The 23,152-nt window shown below is 44.0% G+C and overlaps 1 protein-coding gene across 1 annotated transcript in view; it reads right to left on the bottom strand.

Annotated features, from left to right (window-relative positions):
* The window catches only part of LOC146857420 (uncharacterized), a 90,439-nt gene extending 67,658 nt beyond the window's left edge, over positions 1–22,781 (bottom strand). Inside the window, exons 1-2 of the mRNA XM_085647917.1 lie at positions 22,207–22,781; positions 20,857–20,906 (exon numbers count right to left, since the gene is read on the bottom strand). Of these exons, the coding sequence (XP_085504043.1) occupies positions 20,857–20,906; positions 22,207–22,639 (483 nt within the window). The 5' untranslated portion in view covers positions 22,640–22,781. The remainder of the gene's footprint in view (positions 1–20,856; positions 20,907–22,206) is intronic.
* Positions 22,782–23,152: the final 371 nt, after the last annotated feature.

Genomic DNA, 23,152 nt, shown 5'->3' with positions numbered 1-23,152 from the left:
AACGATGAGATGCTCTGGTCACAAATGACAAAACTTTGGAAATTTGTAAATATAAAACAAGAGTTGGTTGAGACTTGATAACAACAGATCTTGCCTCTACTTTATTGGCCATCATAATAGTTTTGATCTCAGATTTGTCGATAGAAACTGAACACTTTGGATCCAATCGGATATCGCAATTAAATAAAAGTCTAAACCAATGGATATTATAATTCAGCCAAGGTATTTTTAAACAGTTATCCAAGCGGAGGCAATCCCGTATTATTGATTGCGTGAACAGTGTCTCTTCTTTTGACCAAATAGATTTCCATAGTAGGAGGGGGCGTATTAAAGTCAAGTCTGAAATATATTTTATGCCCACCTCCCTATGGATCAATTCTGTAGAGGCAGATAGTGGGGCGTTTTAAAAAGGTGTTTTCAATTGGTTGTAATTTGTTTCCTTGGCAGTGGCCCCAGACACCCGCCCCATAGAGGGCTGCGGTAACGCATCATTTCTCATAAATGACCCAACATGTCTCTAATGCGTCGGTTACCTAGTTTGGCAGCGAATCTGAAGATGCCATTGATGTTTCTCGACATCTTTGAGCATGCATTATCCTGTTCCGGTCCCCATGACCGGTTTCCTGCAAATGTAATACCTAGGTAACTGAAAGTTGTAACTGTCTGGACCTTAGAGCCCTCAATATAATAAGTACTAGATATTATAGGGTTCCTGCCACAAGCCATTGCAAAGGTTTGGATTTATTGATTAAAAGTTTCCTTTTGGTAATAAAAACAGTAAAATTATCCATGAGACGCTGTAAACCAATGGGGGTACGGGATAGTAAAACCGCGTCATCCGCATATAATAGAATTGGGACGGGCGAGCCGTCAACCCTAGGGGCATCCGACTCGTACAACTTCAGGGCTGCGTCTGCTTCATTAATAAACAAAGAAAAAAGCAATGGAGCCAGCACGCAGCCCTGGCGGATACCTCTTTTGACTTTAAAAAAGGGGGTATATTCGCCTAGGGGTCCATACCGCACCTTACTAGACAGGGTACTATATAATCTCGCTAGCAGATAAATTATCTCCTTGGGAGCACCCATGTCTAGCAATAATGGCCATAAAATGTATTGGTCTACTAGATCGAAGGCGCTGCTAAGGTCAGCGAAACATAAATAGAGATTCCCTTCCCTGGCTAAGGTATACTTTCCGATCAGAAGGTCTAAATTGACACACTGTTCTAGTGTGGCAATTCCCTTTCTAAATCCGTATTGTACTGGAGTAAGTACTTCCTTCTCCTGGACCCAGGCTTCAAGTCTTGACAGCATAACCCTACTCAGAATCTTAATAGACGAATCGAGTAGGGATATTGGCTGGTAATTACTAACGTCGGTTTTGAGTCCTTTCTTATATATGGGAATTATAATAGATTGACCCCATGATAAAGGGAGTTGGGTCTCAATGGCAACGTTAAAAACTCTGGTTAAAAAAGGGGACCATAAAACAAGTTCATTTTTATAAAAATCAATGGGGACCCCGTCGGGTCCGGGAGCCTTACCCCCTCTACTACTAATAATGCCATCAGTGACCTCTTCTAGACTAATTGATAAAGGAAGAGTAGGCCATTCATCGGGGGGCTGGTTGAATTGAATGGGTGATATAACTGTATTGATAGGGTTAAAAATATTAGAAAAGTGGGTTATCCAATCATTGCAGTTAATATGAGAGTTAATTTCGGGGATATGATCGTCCTTCAAAAAGGTGCTGTTGACAGTGTCCCAGAACAGTTTACTGTTTTTAGTATCAGCTGCCAGACTTAAATCTTCCCAGGCTATTTCTTGGAGTTCCGTTTTTCTATTTTTTAAAGCTGTGACGTATTCAGCACGCATGGTCTGAATTATATCTGGATTTCTGGGATTGCATCTCAAAGCTTGTTTGAGATTACTCAGTGCCGTTGTGCATCTGGTATCAAACCAGCCCACCTTAGGTTTTTTATTTTTGCAGACTGGTTTCGTCAAAAGCTTCTCCACTGTATTGTTTATCTTATTAAAGTTCTCTATCATCAATGCGGAATCAACCACGTCTCCTAAACAGACTTCAATTTCATTCCGACATTGAATGACAACATCATATAAAATTTCAGATGGGTCCACACCAGCCCATTTTATCCGGAATCCATTTGGTCTGGTAGGGACAATGGCTGTGCTTTGGGGTATATTAAGAGTGTGTTTTGGTCCCCAACAGAATAAGTACACAAAGATGCTATTATGATCACTAGTGGGTTGTTCTGTTATCCACGGTCGGGAGAATAAGTGTGTGCTGTTACAAGAAATTATGGTCAATAATTGACATCGCATTTCTGCCTGTAAACGTGGGGCATTTCTTGTTGTGTTTGTCAGTAGCACAATATAACAATTCAAGGTCCCATTTGGCCATAGCACCATTTAGAGCCATACCGTATTCACAATGGGGGAAATGCATATAACAATAGTCATCAAATTCGGATTCCCCCCTCCTGGGGCCACAGACTTTAGTTAAAGAAAGAGGACATATTTGAACATTGAAATCACCCACCCAAAAAATAACAATTGGCTTCCTAATGACACTAGTCAGCTCCTCAAGTTCTCTTTCCAGATCGTTAATGATTAAACCACGAGTGGAACTGAATACATGGTTATAAAAATTAATCAGGAGGACATCTTTACCTGTTAGGGAAACCAACCACAAAATCTGAGCATAAAAACCCACATTAATACATTTTTTAGTTTTACATTTGTTTAAGCTGGTTCAAATTAGAATCAGAAGGCCTCCCTTGGCTCTACCGGAAGATGAAGCCTGAGCCGGGAGCCAGTATGAGGTGAAACCCTCTACATAGATTGGATCAATACACCACGTCTCTTGAAGGCAGATAATATCGTGTTGTGCTGATATGAAGTCTGCCCATGATGGCGTACCTTTTATCCTATTAAAACCAGCGATATTCCAAGTGGTGACCGGATACCCTGTATCTGTATTCGTTATGTCAAGTTGCTGAAGGGATTCGTCATGTCCCTCCTCTTTCCTGGTAATGATTCTATCTAATGGGATATATTCACAGGAAGCAGTGAGTGGACATATTGCATTTTTAGGTAGACATGATCCCTTGCGTCAATCATTGCTGTTCAAATTACCCAGCACCTGATACTTCTTAGATACTGGGACGGCAAAATTAGGAGCAGGGGGATACCAAAGTGAAATCGGCTGGTGTCCTTTTCTGGGATGGCCTACGTACCCATCGCCGGGTATTCCCATTAAACGTCTATAAAAATATCCAAGAGGGAGAAGGGTGGTGTTAAAAACCCGGGGGGAGGGTAGTGGCGCATTGTTTAATGTGTTGGATGCCCATCTCGGGGACCCAAAATTAATAATTATACAGTCACCTGCAAAACATTTTCTAGAGGGACAGATCCACCCTACTCTTCGAGTTGTTAAGATCTGGTTGATCCCTTCTATTGGGAAATTACAGTTGTTGGTTAACCAGAACACTACTTTATTTAAAAGGGACTCATGGTCTTCTACCTGTCCGGATTTGAGTTGGGGTACATTGGCCAAAATAGTGACATATGCACTGCATTGCGGAGGGAGATTTGTAACTAGGGTCATTTCCTTTTCCTCATATACAGGCACTCTCGAGTTAGCCGGTATTCCAGAATTATGTATCTGGCTTAGTCACTATTCTATCCTTCTGTGGTGGTTTAGATCTATGATTATTAGCAGGATTACCAGATACCGGGATTCTTTCGTTTTCCCTATTACTCTCATCTAGATCGAGGAGCTGCTCCTTGTGATTGTCAAGAGAATCCCTCTCCTGTAGGGTGAGTAAGTTAATTGGGCCTAATGTAGCGACTTTCTGATCGGTTCTACTTGGCTCCTTTAAAAGTTTATCATTAACTTTCTACAGTGCTCCTGTAATTTTATGAATTTCCCTGGCCGGGGTATCCAGTTTATCGTATAATGGCCTTAATAACTGTCATTTTGTCCGATATGATGGCCAGTGTTAAAGGCTGTGATGTAGGGGCTGTTCTATTCAAATGATCATTTGGCAGACTTGGTTTCACTGAACGAGTATTCTTGTTAACCTTCTTTAATTTGGGGTTAGGATGTAAATTCCCCCGTTCCGAGATGTTCTTTCTGCATCCCCTAGTTTTTCCCAAAGGCGGGGGGCTATCGAGGGGGCTCAAATTAGGGGTCAGTGATATTCGAGAGCAATCCCCACTTCTCGATCTAATGTCAATGATGTCCGCGGCTGGCTCCCCTATAGCCACAGGGTTATTGGTCGACATATTGGTCTCGATCTCCGTCTCCCTGGAAAGACCACAGGGGGTACTAGTCTCGTTTCCTCGGTTGGCCCCCATAGTGTTAGAACCCAAAGAAAGTCGTCTATCAGTTTGGTTAATTTCTTCTGAGAGAACTGTAACTGCTTTGACCAGAAACGAATCGATCGTACTACATGATCGAACGCTAGGGGGCTTCACTACTTTCCTCCTGGCCATAATTCTACCGGGAAAACTATACAAATGCGGAAGCCAAAATAAAAAAAATGAATAAAAATAGCGCAGTCCGTTATATACGATACAAATTCAAGGTAGGGTGGAATAATCTATCACACTATAATTATTAAGCATAAAATTGGGTGTAAAATGTTTAAGCAACCTCTAAGAATAGAAAGTGCAAATACATAGCAAGAGGGCCGTCAGATAAAGTGTCACGTGCTAGCAGAAAATACAGTACTGAAGTACATCAAGCCTCCTGGATATAAAGTGCAGTTGCAAGGAAAATAGGGCCGGGATAAGGTGACACGTGCTATCAAGTAATCACATGAAAATACACTTTGATTATTTAAAACCCCACTGAATCAAACAAAAAAAGATCCAAAATTATAACTGCCAATAAGCAGCTAAAAAATAAATAAATAAATAAAAAATAAAAACAAAAATATCCAAATAAAGAACCGGATCCGTATATGAGATAGTAGTATTGTAAATGTCAAGGCAGTTCCCTCGTGTATCGGGATATACACGAGTCTATGGCACTAGGGTACCTACCCTTGCATAAGGTGTACGAAGAGTTCCATAGAGGTATTGCGAATGTTAGGGGGGAGGCCCTGCCCTGGCTCCTTCTGGCACTGACGGGCAAGGACGGGCCCGCCCTTGGCCCGGGCGCTGCCCGCGAGTGTCCCGCGCTGCGGGAGGCTGCTGGTGTTTTTTCAAAGCACCTCAAGCGACCGGCTGGGGCGTCTGGGGGCTGTGGTTTTGCTGGCCGTTGCCCTCACGGCGAAGGTAAGGCGTCTCTCCCGCCTGCTGCCGCTCCTGCCTGCTGCCGAAAACGGTTCCCGCTCTGCGGGAGGCTGCTGGTGTTTTTCAAAGCGCCTCCGGGCGCGCTTGGCCGCGTCACTGCAAGCGACCGACTGGGGCGTCTGGGGGCTGTGGTTTTGCTGGATGTTGCCCTCATGGCGAAGGTAAGGCATCTCTCCCGCCTGCTGCCGCTCTTGCCTGCTGCAGAAAACTGTTCCCGCGCTGCGGGAGGCTGCTGGTGTTTTTCAAAGCGCCTCCGGGCGCGCTTGGCTGCGTCACTGCAAGCGACCGGCTGGGGCGTCTGGGGCCTGTGGTTTTGCTGGCCGTTGCCCTCACGGCGAAGGTAAGGCGTCCCTCCCGCCTGCCGACATTCCTGCCTGCTGCCGAAAACAACTCATACATTCACTTAGTCACCAATACAATCACCTACACACCCAGTCACTCTCTCCCATGCAAACACAGATGCACCCACTCACTCACCCATAAAGTTACAAACTCACTCACCCATGCACCCCCTCAGTCACATATGCAGACAATAAGTCACCCGTATATCTAGTGACACACACACTCAGTCTCTCAGTCACGGACACACTCACCCACACTCAATGACTCACCCATACAGACACTCATGCACCCTGTCACTCACCCATAGTCACTCACACATCCACACAGTCACCCATACAATCATTTACACACCCAGTCATTCTCTCATGTAACCATTAACAAACCAAATCACTCACCCATACAGGAACTCACACACCCATTCACTCACTTATACACCCTATCATATGCCATTTACAGCTACTCATATACCCACTCACTTAACTATACAAACAATCACACATTTGCAAAGCCATAAAGCCACACACATCTACACACACCCCCACTCAATCACCCATATAGTCAGTCATACATCCACTCATCCATACAGGCCCTCACGCAGCTATTGAAGCACCCATAAACACACTAACCAATACAGCCACTCATACACCCACTCACTGACATACAAACACCCACACACTTATTCATGAAGCCATACAGCCAATGTTACATCCACATAAACACAGAAGCACACATCCAGTTCCTCACTCATGCAGCCACAAAGTATCTTACTCCCTCATGCTCATATACATGCGCGCGCACACAGTTCATCTTTTTTTAAACCAAGAAAGGTGGTTCTAACAGGAGCCTTTTTCTGAACTTTTAACTTTTTTTTATTTTTTTCCACAAATAAAATGTAAACTGGAAAAAGGGTTAGCAGACAAATCTGTGGACTGGGGACAGAGGTGACTTCTTAGAAAAAAAATGTTACACTGCCTCCAGAACTACAGGAACTTATTGATCCCCTACAGTAGGGGCTTTTTTTGCAGTCCAAAAATAAGGTCCCGATTTTTAGCAGCTCCAGGGACTTCAGGGTGAAGCTGCTGAACCTCAGTAGGTATAAAGTCCCCTGGTGCAATGGGTGTCGTCCCGACTATGCATCTGCTGGACAACAATACCTTTGGTCTCTGACTAAGCGGTTGGAATTTTACGTCTTCAGGTGGGTCAACATACTGGTTGTGCCACATGAATATTTCTTTGATGTACCCCTGGACAGGGTCTTCTCGCACAAAGAGCACTTCACGTGCTTCGCCACAGTTTTCTCCCCCCTGGAGGGCAATGCTGAAAAATTCCCATGCAATAGATTAATGCTTTGCTGGGGGTTCTTCCTCCACAGAACTGTCTTTATCAGGGTTTGGCTGCTGATGTTCTGTGCAACCAGATGCCTTTTAATTTGGAAAGTTTCCTCAAAAGAGTAGGTGTTGAAATAGAACCTCCAACCTTAGCACTGGAACTTTAAAAAAATAAAAACTGGGTGGGGACTTCCTTTCTAGAATAATGAAATGCATCTTGTCCAATGAAATCCCTTTCTTATATAGCCATGGGGTATTCATGAATCTGAACAAATTTGCAAGTACGAGAAATAGCAGAACAGAGTTGAACCATAAAATTACTTATGAAAATCTCACTTCATATTATATTAGTAAACTACTGATCACAAACAATTACAATGTGTGTATATATGTTTTTTAGACCTTCAAAAAAATCACTCCGAATTTGTGAATATGAAATGAGGTGCTTATATAGCGTCCTATCACCCGACGGGTACCCTGGCGCTTAAAAAAAAAAAAAAAAAAAGAGAGTCCCCACCAGAGGTTAATAGGGGCAGCCGAGGTGTGACACAGGAAGGGAGGGAAAGAGAGATAATATCAGAAGGAGAAATTACTCCAGCCTAGGGAATAAAAGCGTCATCAACTTTTTCCTGAAATCCATAAGACTTTGGACCTGACGTAGATCCAAAGGGAGAGTGTTCCATTGCCGAGAAGCAACGGCAGAGAAAGATCTGCTACCTGTTCTGGACCGCCTGAACCCGACTACATTCATCAGAAATGCAGAAGCAGAACGAAGGTTTCTAGTTGGAGAATACCAGCTGAATTTTCTTTGCAGGTTCTTAGGGCCCATTCCATGAGCTGCCCTAAAGACAGTGCATAGAGCTTTGAATTGAATTCGCTGGTGGATCGGCAGCCAGCGCAAATCTCGCAAGGCTAATATGGTGGAGGTCCCTCGCTGCCTATTGAAAAGGAGTTTCGCTGCAATGGCCTGTATTCTGTACAGCTTCCCAATAAGGGTGTTAGGTGCACCCAGATATAGAGAGTTGCAGTAATCCAGTCTGCTGAGAATTACGCATATCACAACCTGCGTTCTAGCAGAGTTAGGAAAAAAGGGAGGATCTTTCTCAGCACTCGGATTAGCGAGAAGCAAGTGCCAACCGTTTTGTTAACCTGAGAATTCAGTTGGAGGTCCTGATCCACCATCACCCCCAGATTGCGTATTGTGCTAGAAGGGGTAATAGGTGCGCCAGTAGGGGACAGCTGAAAGATTGGTAAAACAGGCTGATCAGATCTTCTGGAAGAACACAGGACCACTTCCGTTTTAGAGCTGTTAAATTGTAACCAGTTCTTCTTAAGCCACTTCGTGGTGCTAGTCATGCACTTGTGAAATCTTTCCAAGGAAATGGAATCATTCCCTTCCAAGGAAAACACGAGCTGGGTATCATCCGCGTAATTCACCACCTCCACTCCAAAAGATCTAATAAGCGGAATGAGAGGCTGCAAATAGATGTTAAAGAGCACAGGACTAATTCCGGAGCCCTGCGGGACCCCCTGTCGTAAGGAAGACGTGTTAGCAGAGAACGGATGAAGGCACACTGTCTGTATCCTTTCTGTTAGATAAGAACAAAGCCAGTCAAGGGCACGACCGGTCACACCCTGGTCTTTAAGTCTCTCCAACACTATACCGTGGTTTACAGTGTCAAAAGCTGCTGACATGTCCAACAGCACCAAGATCACGGACTGGCCACGGTCCGCCCGCATCCTCAGATCATCAAGCACGGTAACAAGTGCCGTTTCAGTACCGTGCTTGGGCCGAAAGCCAAATTGCATCTAGTCAAGGAGCAAATACTCCTCACAATACTGGGATAGAGACTTACTGACCATGCGTTCCTGAATTTTCACAGGATATGGCAATAAAGAAATTGGCCGATAGTTGGCCCACCCGGGGTCAATTTTTTTTTTTTTTTTTTTTTTGTTTTTTTTTAGAGGGGTCACAACTGCTTCCTTCCAGTTTTTAGGGACCTCCCCGTACTCAAGGATAGAGCACAAATCTGTCGTAAATAGGGAAAGAGCTCTGCCCCGTATTCCTTTCCAGATTCTGTGGGGAAGGGGGTCCAAGGGGGACCCAGAGGAGACACCCCTGGCTAAGGTATCAAAAAGTTTCCTTGTCCGGAATGGGAACGCAATCCAGAGTATGCTGGCAGGGTTTTAAAATGGTTGGGTTGCTGGACTTAAGAGTCTGGTGATGGCAGAGAACACTGCTCAGCATTTGACAACTGAGGGTCAGGTTCTTCCACCGCTGTTGATGGTTCAAAATCCCTAACAATCTTGTCGATTTTATCCTCCAGATAGGAAGCTAACTTGTCGCATAAAGCTTGAGTAACAGGAATTTTGTTATTAGCAAAGTCAGGTTTAGACAGACTCTTTACTAAGCTGAATATAGCTTTGGTGCCATTAGCTGCAAGAAGAATGGTATTAGCAAAATACTCTGCTTTAGTTTTCGCTATACTGTTTTTGTACAGATTAAGTTGATTCTTAAAAGCATTCTCATCTGAATCACTATATCCTTTTCTCCAGGCTTTTTCGGCCACTTTACAACCCATCTGGAGTGCTCGCAGTTCCTCATTAAACCAGGGGGCTGAAGGTTTCTCTCTCTTTTTTAGCTTCTTTGCAGGAATATGCTTATCAAGCCTGTCTCTGATCTGCACACAGTGGAATTGGTAATTCCAGTCCACCGACCTACTGGGGTCCAGGCTGTCTAAGTAATTGCAATGCAAGGAATTTTTAAGCTTACTCAATGTGGCCCATTCTCTGCCCAGCCAATATGGTCTCTGATGATAGATTACACAACACACATTAGGCAGAGTAAGCCTAAAATTTACCAGCCTATGATCAGTCCAGCACAGTGGTAGAACATCTGTAATTGTAACCATGTTGGAATTAGCAAACAGTAGATCAAATATATGTCCATCCTGGTGCGTAGGTTGCAACACCAGCTGGAGCATATCGAAGCTTGCGCAAGCTTCCGACAATTCCTTAAATGCCGTGTCCAGCGGGCCATCAGCCCACAAGTTGAAATCACCCAAGATGATCAGTTTAGAGCGTGTCAAGGCCAGGTTACACACCACATCAATCAGGGCAGAGCACTTAGTGTTAGGTCCTCCTAGGAGTCTGTAGCAAAGCATACCGGTTAATAGATGGCCGTGAGTTTCCCTTAAGGAAAACACCAGGAGTTTGAACCCTTCGGCCTCATCTAATTCAAGAGGGGTGAAGTTCCATTTATCTTTGAAGATTACTCCCAACCCTCCTACTCTCCCCGATATACGGGGTTTGTGAAAAACATTATACCAAGGAGGGCAAGCAAGTCCTAGTTCAACTAAAGAATCAGTGCGGGTCCAGGTTTCGGAGATAAAAAATACGTCCAGGTCGTGACATTCCAGCAGGATGTGTATTTCCGGATAGTGTTTAACGAGAGACCTGGCATTCACAAGACCACACATTACCTCAAATCAGCGAGCCCTCAGTACGCAAGGCCTGGTGTCCCTCCCTCCCAGCCTTAACCCCTACCTCGGACTTCTGCCCACCAAGCCTCATACGTTGGTCCTTGGAATAGCAAACACTAGCAGGGCGTGGGGGCCGGGAGAGCGATCCGGCAGCATGACTGGCACTGTGCACGGTCAATGCGCGGACGGGCGCAGACGGGCTTGCCTCTGGCATGCCATTGGCGCACCCGCTGCGCGCTTGCATGGGTCCCCCTTTTAAAGAGGGAAGGATCGTTATTGAGTTAGAATGCTAGAGCGCCAACCAAAATGGCGCTCACCCAGTGTCTCGACAGGAAGTGAGGGAAAGAAGACACACCGGCTAGAGCGTCTACAATATCCACGGAATAACGTATTGCAATTTTTCACAACAAATTCACAAATTTTTTTTTTATATAAAGGCCTTCTGGGCACATCTGTTTCTTGATGCAGAAGAAAACGATGCTGCTTTCTCGATGTCCAAGAAAATGAGGACATCTTCACCAAACAAAGAAGCACCTGCTTCACAGAGCTAGAAAAAAAGTACATGGAGATTCACCTCGTTTTAGTCTTGTTGCCTTCTCTATCAAAGAATTCATGTTATCACCGATTTCTGGAGGAAGACACACTAGGAACAATCACATTGCCAAATTGCACAGAAGTCCACTACAGACATTTCCTTGTGATCCATTATACAGTTACAGTGTAGAAGCAGCACCTGGCATTTGACAAAAGAGCTAGCACTTACTTGATAAAGGTGAAGGCATCATTGATCTATCAGAGCGTAATCTGTAATGACTGACAAATAAGTTTTTTTGGTCTCTCCTGGCTAGAGAAGTCCATGGTTCTACTTGTAAAGGACTAATAAGGTGTAAAATTGTAGGATCAACTGGAGGCATTCACTTTTTGGCCCCGCCCTCCTTTTCTAGCATGCAACTCATACGCCCATCCAACCACATACACCTCCATGCAGCACTTACACCTAGTCACCAATCCATTCCACCTCTCAAACACACACTAACAGACTCCGTGTTACTCATGCCCACAAAACAACTCACACACCCACTCACTGACCCAGCCACTCACACACTCACTCCGACTTATACTGCCACTATTACCAACAAAACCACTCAGACCCCTACATGCCCATTTTCCACCGTATACAGCCACTCACACCCCTACTGCCAAAAGGTTATGGTTAGAATATATAATTTTTAAAAATCATAGAAATTCACTGAAAAAAAACAAAGGTTACAGAGACATTATAGTTAGGCTCAGATTTCACTCATACAGCACCAGTGAAATTCAGCAGTTATAGTTACCCGAGCTAACCATAACTTACGCCCCCACAATGAACTGATTATGATCTTGCATATTACTTCACTCATGAACTGGTCAGTGACATCACTGATATCATCCAGAAAATCACTCACACCCCAAACTCCCACACACACACCACCACCACTCACATATCCATTCACAAACCCATAGAACCACTAACACACCCACGTACTCACCACTACATGCATTTACTCACCAATACAGTCATTCACAAACCCAGTCATTCACCCATAGAGCCACTCACACAGCTACTAACACACCCAAATGGCCACTCACACACCCAAATGGCCACTTACACACCCACTCAGATGAAATGTCAGTCATTAGTAGTGTAGAAATAATAGTAATGTAAGTTCTACAGTAGCTTACTATATAGATTTAAGTTCTGCAAACATTTATGAAAAACTTTACACTCACTGAAGGAGGTCAGTGATGTCACTAACCATGTCATGAGTGATTAAATATGTGAGGTCATAAGCAGAGCATTGCGGGAGGCATAAGTTATAGTTCGCGGAGGTAGCTATAATTGCAGAATTTCTCTCTCACACACAGACACACACACACACACACACACACAGAGGAAGGAAACAAAGGTTGCAAGGGACGATGTAGTTAAGTTCACAATTCACTCATGCAAAACCAGGGAAATTCAGCAGTTATAGCTATAGTTACCTCAGCTAACTAGAACTTATGCCCCTGCAATGCACTGCTTATGACCTCACATAATTCATCACTGATGACATCATACACAGAACCACTCACACACCCACTCACTACCGCATACAGCCTCTCATACACCCACACAACTGCTCATATACCCATTCACAGACCCATATAAGTACTCGTGCATTCCGCCAATCACACACCCACTGACTTACTCATACAGATTCTAACATGTACTCAGTCACTTAAAAAGTCACTGAAACAACCACAGACTACCATCGAGCCTCTCTCACGCTCACTTACCTATACAGAAACTTACTCTCCCACTCACCCATAAAGCCACTCATACACCCTCACACACCCATACAGCCAGCCATGTACCCTCTCTCACACCCAAACATCACCGTCTCCAACACACCTCCTGACCATTAAAGCACCTAGAGACGATCTGCAGCACAGTTGTGCATTGTACAACAGGCCTCAATCACTTCCTGTGCCAGGTGCTCCAAGGTAAGTGAGGCACAGAGGTTCTGAGACAGCAGAGAAACACTCCTGAGGTGTATGCGTTTCCAAGCAGCCACTGCCAAAAGGAAGCTGCCACCTCTGCACCATGCTTGTAAAGCAATTAACAGGGCAGCGGATCAGGTAACAGCACATGATGTATTTGTACAACACACTGGCTTCATGCTATGCCATGACAGTGATCCATACATAATAATTCTAAGCAGTGTAATCTGCTTAAGTATTCAAGCATTCCGTCTTAGTGGCTCATCGCTCGCTGAGCCATTGTAGACTGTTTCTACTTGCACCATGAAGCTTCACAGCCAGTGGAAGCAGCAGCTCTGAAAGTGGATAGCCAATTAGAAGAAATACAAAAAGCATGCTTGGTAATACATGTCCTAAAACAAGATAGCTTGTAAATGAAATATTGACCACACAGAGGAACCTACCTGGCTGCCCTGACCCTGGGGGTGCAAGCAGGCAGGGGAGGAAAACACTGCCTGAAATGATTGCTCTGGAAGCCAGCCAAGTTCCTACATGGTGCCTTTGCCGCCCATGGTCACTCCGGTCTGACCTCAATAGGAACCTGTGCACTTTGTGGAATGCATTACCTATATTTGGTGTTGTGAACAGGAGTATGGCATGTGTTGTAGGTCACTTTTAGAGTGTTATTGTTCTGCCAAAAGCGTCACACTCACTGGTTGCACATGTGGTCTTATAGTGGAACAAATGTAAGTGATGCTCACTGAAACCATCCACCATAGACAAAGTGATCTTGCCACCAATGCGGGATTTGGAAGAAGGCTGTAATACACCACTTCCCTGGCTTGCATTGTCTGTGCATCAGCACACTGTGTCCGCACCCCTTGGCTGCTGAATACAATGTTCTTTCTGCGGCAAGAGGAGCACTTCTCAAAAGAACAGACAAACCGAAACATGGAAGTTGTGGTTTATGCCGTCAGCCCCCCTGTACAGTGCACTGTGAAACCGTGGCAATATTGAAACCCCACCTACACATCTGTTGTGCAGCGTCTGACATACCCACTATCTACTCACACTAGGCTCCTCTTCTCTCTGTCCGGTGCATCCAAAAAAGCTAGCTCCGTATCACCTACAATCTCCAATGCATCAGCATTCCGCTGTTACAATGTATTGGAAACCAGATTTTTACACTGCACCACCACCTATCCCTCTAATTTCCATGTGGTCACGAGCATGAATGTGCCTCGCTGTCACGATATCTATTGAAAGAGAGCATCTGCAAACATGCATATCTAGGCTTCTAGCACTACATTCTCGAGTGACATGTTGTTCTTCAGCATTCTCCCCCTTTGAGTCCCTACACTCCCGCCCACCCCATGGTCAGTCTCCTCTCCCAGTATTGTACCTCAGCTCAGAACGATGTTGGTCCTGTCCTCACACCTATGTGAGTGGTTCTCCTGCTGTTGCACTTTGCGGATTTTCAATCTTGGCACTTTGGACGCTTCTGCCTGCTAAGTTTGGCACATAAGATGTCAGGTGCTGCTTCCTCACCGTTATATCAACTCAAACTCGACAAGATGTAGGAGGCATGGACTTTCTAGTCCCTCTTTTCAAATGCAGCGGCTTTGTTTCATTCTGTACTGTGTAAAGGCTTCTTTAGAGTATATCTGCAGCGTGTCGATCCTCAAGCTAATTAACAAAGAGGTACGTTACCGGTGCATTGTCATCATCGACTCCCCTTTAAAATGTAGATTCAAAATATCAAACCTCCTATTGCATTTGTCACAACAGATGTCAGGTGCTGCTTCCTCGCAGTTTATGTTGATAAAATCAAACTTGAAGAAATATGGGAGGCACGCACTTTATAATAGTTGTTTTTAACCGCTGTGGTATATATCCACAGCATCTATCCGATTAGTACCTCCCGAGTGCGAGACCTCATTTTACATATACCTGTGGCCTGTCACTATTTAAGCTCATTAACAAGACCACATGTTCCAGTTGCACTCCTAAATTAAATTTGTCTCCACTGCGTACTCGATACACTATCAATTTACAAATTCAATGTGGATCCAAACATTCTGCTGTTGCATTTGGAATACAAGATGTCAGGCACATCGTTGATTTTTTTTTCTCTCCACTGTGGATTCAAAGATCCGTTGCAATTTACGATGAAAAGAAAAAAAAATAAGTTTTTTTTTTTGCCCTGAGCTAAGGGATCAGAGTATTCCCACCCTTCCCCCTTTTCTTTTCTGCTTTTTAACATTTTTTTTCCAGGGATTCAGTTGAAGCGGAGTCCCAATTTGACAGTCATCACTTCCTAGTTGAAGGGTTGGCAGCCAACCAGATCAGGAGGGTTCACAGAGCCTTCGAGTCCATGGAAATCCAAATTTGGATTTCTTTAACTCGCTCTAAAACTACTGAATAGATTTACACCAAATAACAAAGTCACTCTTTCTGGACCAAGAGCTACCTTTCTGTCGAATGTGGTGTAATACCATCCAGCAGTTTGGGTTGAAGTCGTGTGCAAAATCTCTATGGGAAACATACTCCTTTACCCCCTCGCCCCCCAGATCACTCCATAACATTCCATGCACAAAAAGACTTGACACTTTTTGGAAAATTCCGTTAAGTTCGTCAAAAGGGCAGCAAAGATAAAGGCAAGTCAAAAAAAAGCTTTTCCTGTGGAAAATAGGTCCCAACTATAACTACTTAGTGGCAATCGCCAGTAGGTAAAATGTGTGTGTGTGTGTGTGTGTGTGTATATATATATATATATAAATAAAATAAATAAATAATCATCTACTGGCGGTCGCCAGTAGATAGTTATAGTTAGGATCGTGTTTCCATAGGAAATCTGAAAATTCTATTTTGAATAACTTTTGCGCCGGTTGACGAATCCTCGCGAAATTTTCAAAACGAATGGGGCGCTCCGTTCAGCTCCTACCCTGAAAGTCTCGGGGTGATTCGTCAAGTAGGGGCCAAGAAAAAAGGGGGGTCCCAAAACGCGTTTTTCCCATGCATTTTCCCATAGGACCTTTAGACACAGCTACAGCCCGAACGGCTGAACAGAATTACTTGAAATTTGGCAGAGAGGTAGCCATAAGGTCAAGGAAGTGCCTTTTGCAGGTCTGGTGTAAATCTGTTCAGTATTTCCTGAGAAAATAGCATTTAAAAGCATATCAATATCTATACGCATGCAGGGTGCGCGCACCGTGCGAGCACCCTAACGTGCGCGAGCGTAATTCTGATTGGTGGTTACATGGTGGTTACATGTTAGTCAACGTTCGAATCGGTCGAAATCAGGAAGTGTCGGCCGCCATTTTGTTTGTTTTCTGTGCGAGAGTGAAAAAGGAAGGTGGCGACCGTGAAAAGGGGGCAGGGTAGAGAGTTCCTGACCCCCCTAGCCTTTGTCAGGGGGTCCCTGAAGGACCCCGAAGGCAGAAAACGCGCACGGTGAAAACCAAAAAAATAAATAAATAATTTTAATACGTAGTTTATTGTAAACTAAATATATAAAAAAAATATTACATAAATAAATTAGCATTTAAAAAAACGTACAAATTCACTGAAAAAACCATAGGTTTCACACACGTTATAGTTAGGAATTAGCATTTAAAAAACCTTGCAAATTCACTTAAAAAAACCATAGGTTTCACACGTTATAGTTAGGTGGATATTTCACTCGTAAAAAACCAATGAAATTCCCCCGTTATAATTAGTTCAGATAACTATAACTCGAGCGCCCGCCACTCTATCACAAGGATGATGTCATCAGTGATGTCATGAGTGATGCCACTGACCATGTCATGAGTGATGTAATATGTGACGTCATGAGCAGTGGATTGCGGGCGCGCGAGTTATAGTTATCTGAACTAACTATAACAGGGGAATTTCATTGGTTTTTTACGAGTGAAATATCCACCTAACTAGAACATGTGTGAAACCTATGGTTTTTTAAGTGAATATATATATATATATATATATATATATATATATATATATATATATATTCTACAACTTGGATGTGTAATATTATATTTTGAAGAACAGTCAAGAATACAAAGGGATAAAACATAGCATGGGGCCATATGTATCAGGCATTTTTGCAGTTGCAAACGACACGGTAGGGCAGTTTGGGACCGCAAAAATGCATTTCAGTATGTATGAATTCCAATTTGCGATAACATTTTACCGAATCGCAATTTGGAATTGTTAAGACATACCTATTCGGTATTCGGAAGGGCATGTTCAGGGCAAACCTTTCTAATACCGAATCACAGCGGTAAGTGGGAATGTTTTATGCCCAATATGTGGTCGCAAAACCTTCACTTTGTACCAGCTACTTCATGTAGGTGGTCACCCATTCAGAAATGGGATGGGGTCCCCAAGGATCCCCTTCTCCTTTGTGAATGGTAGCAAAACAGTGTTTTTAGGAACCGACAGTGGCCCAAAGGACCACTGTCTATTGTAATAAAAAATGACTACAAGAAGACTTCATTTTTTTTTCCAAATACGTCCTCCTGCATTTAAAAAAACAAAAAAAAAAAAACACTAATTTAAAAGCAATCCGACAGTGATCTGCTGATCCCCAGCAGGTCACCACCCTTGTGATTTGTGTGTTTCCTAAAGGGTCGCAAATTGCACTTACCTCATGAATATTAATGAGGTAGGTTGATTTGCAACCCATTCGGAAATGCTAAATGAAACTCATGGGGTTTCATACACTCAAATAGCAATTACCCAATTGCGATTCACAGAAAATGGCAATTGGGTAAATGCCATGTCTAATGATATCTATGGCCCTTGGCTCTAAATTCCTCTGTAGCAACTCAGTGACCTGGTTTCCTCATTGGTATGGTTTCTGAGGTCAACCAGAACACAGGCACCTTTAGCAATCATACAATTGACCAGGTCCAACTAACGAAAAATTGCAAAAGGTAACACAAACAGATTACAGAGAAGGGCTTGCAGGGCCTCGAGGGGCTCCACAGTCTAGCATGGGAAGATGATGCGGTTAATTGATCGGATATTATCGGTAGGGGATGGTCTTCTAGACTAGATTCACACCTTATTTCTACAAGGTAGGTTTGTGTATATAGTCCTTGAAGTACCACCTCGAATACAATGTATTTAAGGACAGGGCCAAATTCTCACTAGGTAAATTCGAAGCATCAGCATTGAACATTGTGTACACTAGTGACTCATGACTACACTACTGGTGAATTTCACATTATGGAAACTTGACAAAGCAGCAAAATTCACCTGTGCAATCACAAAAAAATAAACGTATCCATCTAACTAATGTCTAGTTTTTCCTTCAACACTCCGTCCATCATTTCCTTTGGTTTTTGCTTTGTTCGCCATAAGTTGGCAGGGTATGCTCAGACGTGAGTCCCTTGCTCACTTTGCCACTGGATTCAAGCAAGCCTGGCTGAAGACGGCTGAAATGCCAGAAACAGGTCCTAGGAAGCTTGTTTCCGGTCCAGGGAAGACATGGCTTGGCAGTTCGGGCTGGACTGTTCCCATGAGGCACAGGGTCAGACTGATTTGCATATGGCCATGTCTGAACTGGGGTGGCAGAGTGGGCTAAAGAACGGTGATGGATTAAACCCAGATCAGTTGACTGGGGGTGAGTGCTTGCAATGTTCAACACTCCGTCCATCATTTCCTTTGGTTTTTGATTAGTTTTTCCTTCTCACACACGTTTTTGAAAATTTGAACAAGACCGGAAAAAAAAAATAAAAAAAAATAAGACACCCCCCAATTTGGGGTAAATGAAAAAGGCCACCCTTGCACCGCCTCACTAATGTTATCACTTTGGATGTTCCGTCACAAAGATTCAAGAGAGATAACACCAATATCTGCACAAAAAACATTTCGATTATTTCCAGTTGTAATAAAAGCACAGCAGGAGGACCTAGAAGAGCAGAAAAGTCACACTTGTGCTAATCGGCTGTGCCCAGTCCTTGTCCATGCAGCAACGATGGAAACAAAACAAGAAAATAAGTTCTTGTCCATACAGAACATAATTAATGGTTGTACGGTGCGTGAAGTTAATTGACTTACAGTGTCCCAATTCTCTGTGAAAGCTGGTTTCTAAACTGACCAATATTTGAAAGTGGACTTAAAACATTCAACGTGTGATTGTGTCATATACTGCATCGTCCTTTGAGTGGTGTTGAACTATTTTCATTGTGGGGGTGCTGGCCACCAACATCACCTTCCTTAAAGGCACAGGGTTTATGAATGTTGTGTACAAAATAGGTTAAATTCATGGGGTGGTAGAGAATTTTGGACTGGTACTGCATATTCAGAAACATATGGCTAAACATGGTGTGGTAGGTTTATGAAAGAATGGCATTTACAGATAGCATATATTCCATATTTCGGAACGCCAACCCAAGAGCATCATTCACTTTGATAAAGGGGGAGCAATATTAGCAAAGGGGGGTAGGGAGGTTATTTGCCATTGCCAGAGTAATTGTGAAGAAATATTTTCAGAACGCTACAAATCTGTTGCTAAAGGAATGCAAGTTCACAGTCCTCACGAAATGGCCTCTTTACAGCATGCACAAATACCCAAAACGTGAAAACAGAACAGGTCTAATAGTGACCTTGAGGAATCATACAACCTCATAATAATCAAAAATGCACCTAGGTACTTCAAAATGCTTATATTTCCATGAAAAACTACTTGTGCATAGTGTGCGAAGTTTCTGAAATGGTGTCATTCGGAAACACGAGTCACAGAAAAAAATAATGCATACGGAAACGTAGTGTTGCTCTCAAATATTGAGGGGAAAAAGCATCAAGGCCTATTGGGATGGATAGATTCTGCCATCATAGGCAAGGTCGTTGACAATATCCCACAGCACTACACAGTAATGGCATCGCATCCCTTAATAATGGACCATGGAAATGTGTTCTCAGAATATTACTTCATGGGTAAGCACCTCATGGGTAAGCACAATACATTATGTTGCAGACAGGTTGCACCCAGGTGAAGGTTTGTGTCTTCTAGCATCGCCTGCTCCCTAAATCAAATTCCTTTATGTCCCCAGGGCCACTGTTGGCTCGTTTGTGTTTCTGGCCCCGAACTGCGCCCTCCGAGTAGCAGTGGGCGTGGCAGACACAAGAAGTACAAAGTTCCTATTCTAACGCCAGTACTAGAAATTTGGGGGGGGGGGGGGGGGGGAGAGAGCAACTTTCCTAAAACATTCCGGGATGCTTGTTTATTCCAGAACTGGAGTTGGAATATTATTTTGGGGAAAATTAGACATTCCCCAAGTATTTCGTCTTACAAGTCATTTGTTATCAGAATGCAATGAGCTGCCAAGTGGACGTAGAGAGAACTCTGGCAAACCCGAACATTGCCAAACGTGGACAAAGAGGTCACTGGAGACCCCTTGCAGCAACTGCTTAATTGTCACCACTCCATACTAACTGAGATGGTCAGCTGCAATTATGATGTTGCATGCAGCTGTGGTTGTGGCCTAACCGGAACTGGTCTTGCCAGCTTACTAAACCCCTGTTTGCACAGTCCTGGTAACCCTGAAGTGGGGCTGGCAAAGAGCTTCCATAGCCACACACCAGGAGCATACGGGAATATCTCTCTGCAATCCATGCTGGAGACCTTTCTGGCCCCCACCCTCCCACCGACGTGTGGGTTACAGAAGTGGCTGAGCCTACAGGCGCAGGCCTGACTAATACCAAACTGAGGGAGTTGGAGCAGGATCCACTTCCGGTTGCACTTCCATCACAAACTGTTTAGCATCAGTGTCGGTTTTTAGCACAAAGTGACTTGCCGATTATTTAAACATGCCTTGGCAACACCACATTTGGTTATAACAAAGTACAGTTCGTCTTCACAGAGCTTACCGGCCCCTTCTTCTTTCTTCCTCGAGGTTGTTTTTCAATAATGTTGGTTTCTACAAGAGAACACAGCAGAACAAATTGGAGGCACTACCTTTTTTGCCCATTGATAAAAGAGGTTGTCATGTATTTAAACAATGAGGGCGAATTCACACTCGAAAAGGACAACCAGAACCAGAAGCAAGCAACACTTACATATTCCATATCACCAACACCTTTGACCAAATGGGGTAAGCATTTAAAGTTACCAGAAGACTTCATGACTACAACTAATACCCAGTTCCAAGTGAAATACAGCCGCATTCTGGGACTTGTAGTTTTAATTCATAACAATTGCCACTAGCATACCAATGTGCATAAGGTCCAAGACTGAACGTGGTGTATAACGTGGGATGGGGTAATCTGGTAAAATTACAGTCACTTCCCTGAAGTCTTGTTATCTTTCCTGCCCCCTGCCTTCAGTCTACCCTGCCAAAGGACCCTTTCCAACCCACAGCCTCTCTCTTCTCCCATAGCAATGAACGAGCTCCCATATCATGAAGCAGACTTTCAGCCATTCCCTCTCCGCCCCCCCACCCCACCAAAAAGTAAGCGTCCACGCATTCTGGGTTCAATTGGCCTATATTTGTGAAGAGAATAAAGCATAAGTCCCAGAATGCTTAGTGCTATACTACCTGGTCTGACTGAAAGTCACCTTCAGGACATGGGGCAAGTCTTTAGTTCGGCAGGGAAAAAGATTACCACATGGCTCCCTGTCACAGAGCACACATTGCTCAAGTCTGTGGATTTTATTTTTCAAACCATTGTTTTCAGGTGTGTTAGTCAACATAGAGTGAACAAGGACCACAACTCCCAAAATGAATTATGGGGTTAACTGAAAGCTCAGGCCTGGGGCACTGCCTCCTTGTTGGCACACATGCACCTGCAATCCTTACCACTGAGTCCCCGCCAGAGCTTCAAGCTTCTCAGGGCCACACTTAAGCAGTTTATCCGGTGCAGGTTTTTACTTTACAATCTAGAATTTGCAGTACTTACATAATGGGATGCAACTAGATAACACGTTCTAAAATGTAAAGGCCAAACCCGAACAGCTACTCGCACGCAAGCCATTACGAAAGGAGAGTTTCACTTGCATACTGGCGTCAAAAAGTGTTCTTTCGTTAAAGTGTTCAGTTTTGAAACTGTACTTTACTAAGGGACAGGGATGCTTGGTAAATTGGCTCCGTGCGGAAGAATGTGAAACAACCTTATTGCACAAATAAACACACCCTGCCCCAAACCAACAGAGACAACCTTTCAGACACGTTACACACATCAGGCTTTCTTGAAAACCAATGTACAAGAAAATTGAACTACCTGTGGTGCCATCCTTACTGTGGGCCGTAGCAGTGGTTTCTTCGTGCATACCCTGTGGCGAGGTTTCAGCGTCACCAACGTAGAAGGAGTCTGCACCGCGCGGGGCGGTGTCCGAGGCAGCCATGATACTACTGGTCTTCTCTGCCAAAGGGGGGCGCACTCTAACAACAAAGGTTTCCCTTCTGTTGTACCCCGAAACGCCACCTGGGTAAACGTCGTAAGTTCTCCTCCGTATCTTGCTGTAAGGGTCTTTCGCTTCAGCAGCTCCTGCCTGCTCTGGGAATGCGTCTTCTGTGACAGGCCTCGCTGGCGAATCCTCCTGCATCGGAGGTGACTCTCCAGTGTGTTTCCGAATAGAATTTACGATTACAGCGACAGGGCTGCCATTTTCTTCTCCTTTTTCCGGAACAGCCCTCTTTTTCCTTGGAGGCATCACTGCCCTCAGTCTTTCCTTCAAAGGTAACCAAACAATGCAGAAAAAAACCCACACCAGAACCAGACCAGGTGCATCTCAGACTAATTGAAATCCCCGCCCATCTCCTCGAAGGAAACGCGGGGCTCGGCTGTCTTTCCTTCGACCGACTTTAGCTATTGGATGTCAATCGGGGCATGGCCTCGAGACTCCCAGCTGAGCTTCACAGTTCTCGTCGTGTCTGACCGTTTCATCATTCTGAATGAGAGAATCTAGCGTGCTGACGACGGCCATTTCTACAATAGGTTATCACGAAATGTGCCGACTCCTTTGCATTTTCAGTACTCAGTCAAAATGTTTATTGTTTGATACATTACATTCTAACTATAGTCCTAATCATGTTTCATAGGCTAGCAAAGAGGCTCTGAGATAGACCTGTCTTCCTTTACGTTTTCAGTACTCCCAAACTGATCTGATTATTTCACCCAGTGTCTTAACCGATACCTATAAACTGGGGTTCAAGAAAGCAACTCA

Source organism: Triturus cristatus, chromosome 3_2 (assembly GCF_964204655.1).
Source record: "Triturus cristatus chromosome 3_2, aTriCri1.1, whole genome shotgun sequence".
Taxonomy (NCBI): domain Eukaryota; kingdom Metazoa; phylum Chordata; class Amphibia; order Caudata; family Salamandridae; genus Triturus; species Triturus cristatus.
The sequence above is the reverse complement of the archived record's forward strand: the minus strand, read 5'-3'. Positions and strand labels throughout refer to the sequence as shown.